At 43.2% G+C, this 2,893-nt stretch overlaps 1 protein-coding gene across 1 annotated transcript; it reads left to right on the forward strand.

Moving 5' to 3' along the window:
* On the forward strand, positions 1 to 2,599 carry LOC124687506 (probable WRKY transcription factor 12). The gene is made up of 4 exons (XM_047221281.1): positions 1 to 235; positions 340 to 407; positions 553 to 717; positions 2,381 to 2,599. The coding sequence occupies exons 1-4, from the start codon at positions 68 to 70 to the stop codon at positions 2,550 to 2,552; spliced, it is 573 nt and encodes a 190-aa protein (XP_047077237.1). The 5' UTR covers positions 1 to 67; the 3' UTR covers positions 2,553 to 2,599.
* The last annotated feature ends 294 nt before the right edge of the window (positions 2,600 to 2,893 follow it).

Raw genomic sequence — 2,893 nt, forward strand, 5'->3', positions numbered from 1 at the left:
TCACTACTACACCACCCCTATTCCTCTTTCTCCACTTGAACTACCTTGCCATCCCAAGCTTCTCCAGATGCAATTCGACCAGAACGAGGAAGCCTTGATGATCTCCTCTGAACATTGTGGGCTATACCCGTTGCCCGCGCTTTACCGCCACTCCAGCTCTGCCAACCACCCCGCACAGACCATCGTTTGCGAGAAGCCCACCGCCGGTTTCGTGCCCAGTTTTGGGGCTGAGGAGGTATATAACTATATATACTTTCGCTAGTTTCATGATCATATAAGTGCAGATGAAAAAGAGGAAATATTTACCCATACATGACTTTTATTTCTCTTCCTAATCAGGTGAGCACCTCGGTGACGATGAGAGCTGGCTTTGAGGGTGCTAGCTGTAATGGTCATTCCGGTACATGGTATGTGCAGTGAGAGGATGCCATGGATGTTTTTGTTACTAGTCTTGTTAGTTGTTATGTTCATGAGATAGTCATTTTTCTCCAAAAGTAAGAGATTTAGTCTTTTTTAGGGTTTCATGTCATTGGTGTGTGTGTGAGGTTACAGGTGGAGGGGTTCCATGGCAGGGGAGAAGGGGAAGATGAAGCTGAGGAGGAAGATGAGGGAGCCGAGGTTCTGCTTCCAGACCAGAAGCGACGTTGATGTTCTGGATGATGGATACAAGTGGAGGAAATACGGGCAGAAGGTTGTCAAGAACAGTCTACATCCCAGGTATACTTCTACAAGCAATTAAGAATCCCATACTTTCGTGTTAACTGTATCCACGAAGTCCCCAGCCCCTTTTTCTGTCACTGTATCGGGAAGAAGCTCGTAAAACTTAATTAAAGTGATATGGCTACCGCACAGTATGTGGTAGAGAAGTAAGCCATACGATCTTTTGTCTTGTGACTAGCTGGCTGGGAGATCCTTGATGGAAGAAGATGTGAACTTCTAATGGTCGAGTTCTCTTAATTTTGCGTGTGAGCAAGCAAATGCATCTTGCGAAACACAGTACGTACAAACGTAGACACTCATAAATACATATATAGTCAGTCACACATATGCATGTATACCTTACCTTTTTTAGCACCTCCGAGAGACTGAATCCAAGAAACTAATTAGAAAACGCGCCTCCTACTGCAACAATATTTCGTTTTTATGAGACATTAAAGTGTTAAACCTGTGGTTTGAACTGTGCTGAGTTGGGAGTGCTAGTACCTCCTAACCATCCAACCCAGGTTGGTTCTCAAGAAAATGCATTTGTTGGGTACACAATCGTAACTAGCTAGTCAGTTCATGCAGTTCAGTTGTTTTGAACTTGCATATGATCATACATGTCAAATACCCGGTTTTGGAGTGAATACGGTGCTACTTGCTTTCACATAGTAAAGTTTCTAAGAGAAGTAAGGTGGTGGTGTGGAAAAGCAATGGCATTATGGCAGAGGAGATTGAGGAAAAGATATCATCTTGCACAAACGCACAAACTTGCGAGCTACTCCCTCCGATCTCTTTTAATTGACTCAAATTTAGTATATTTTTATACTAAATTTGAGTTATTTAAAAGGGATTAGAGAGTAGTTAGCTGCATGCGATAAAGCTGCACAGATCACTAAACAATGGTATCAGATGTAGTTATGTAGACACCCATGCATGTCTGAAGTTCTCCAGTTAACTTTCCTGTGCTAGCTATATGCATGTAGCCATATACATGTCATCATGAGATATTTTCATCTTTGTATCTGTGTGTAAATTAAGGTAGTTATATAGTAGTGTGCTCCATTGGTTATTGCTATATGGTGATAGCATCAAGTAGTACTTCATCAGTCCGTCCTGCATAGCCGTTATCCTTTGATGGCGGCTGCGGAATATGAAAAGAACAATTAATCGGGATTCATGATCTATGACAAATGGGGAAAAACATCAGTAGTAGCTAGACGCCTGTGCATGCGTGCTCGGCCTCCTACATATATGCGCGGGGACAAATGGAACGGACACTTTAAGATCATTGTGTTCCTTCAGGGTTTCAGATTCAGAGTTCAGACACACAGCCAGCTAGTAGCTCAGTGCGCCATATATAGGTCTGGGACTGGGAAGCTTGGTTTTCAGCAAACTGTGTACTGGCTAATCATTTGTCTTCGATCTCCGCTAGAGAAAATATATGCAATATTCTGATCATCTTTGAAAGTGAATGCGAAACAATGCAATAATGTATGAACTGTTCTAATCTACTACTAAAGAGGAACCATTTTTTGAACAGAAAAAGTTCGTTATCAAGTTCAGCAGACATCATATTCGAAAAAAAGTTCAGCAGACATCATAAATATTCTCGAAATTGACATGAGCTAATTAACAAAAGAAAAGAGATCCTCTGAACATTATGGAAATTGGCATGCAGGAGCTACTTCAGGTGCACCCACAGCAACTGCCGCGTGAAGAAGCGTGTGGAGAGGCTTTCGACCGACTGCCGCATGGTGATTACCACGTACGAGGGGCGCCACACGCACTCCCCATGCGACGACACCTCCTCCTCCGGCGACCACACCACCACCTGCTTCAGCTCCTTCTAGGTCACAGAAGAGATCAAGCAAGCAAGCAGCAAAGTGCATAGATCCATCGAAACTCGGTAAATCTTCCCTGCACGGGAGGTTCCATGCATGTTTATCCAACGATTTACCTAGTTGCGAGGTTTAGGATTCATGCTGCACGGTTTCGCTCAGTTTCATTGTATTTCGAGATTCTGAATTGAATTGGTATGCAATATTGCCTAAAGAGTTTGACATGCAATAAAACATGGTGAACCGGTGCACGGAAGAAAGACATTTCCCTAGATCCATCGCCTAGTTCCTTATTTTTGATGGATGGAGAATGAAGCGGTGTACTGTAGGATGTACGCATGCGACCGTTCAGA

Source organism: Lolium rigidum, chromosome 2 (genome assembly GCF_022539505.1).
Source record: "Lolium rigidum isolate FL_2022 chromosome 2, APGP_CSIRO_Lrig_0.1, whole genome shotgun sequence".
In the NCBI taxonomy this organism is placed as follows: domain Eukaryota; kingdom Viridiplantae; phylum Streptophyta; class Magnoliopsida; order Poales; family Poaceae; genus Lolium; species Lolium rigidum.

Excerpts from the sequence above, each read along its gene's own strand:
- LOC124687506 (XM_047221281.1), top strand. The coding sequence starts at position 68 with ATGCAATTCGACCAGAACGAGGAAGCCTTGATGATCTCCTCTGAACAT. Across the intron at positions 236-339 it reads CCAGTTTTGGGGCTGAGGAG|GTGAGCACCTCGGTGACGAT; the intron begins GTATATAACTAT and ends CTTCCTAATCAG. Across the intron at positions 718-2,380 it reads AAGAACAGTCTACATCCCAG|GAGCTACTTCAGGTGCACCC; the intron begins GTATACTTCTAC and ends ATTGGCATGCAG.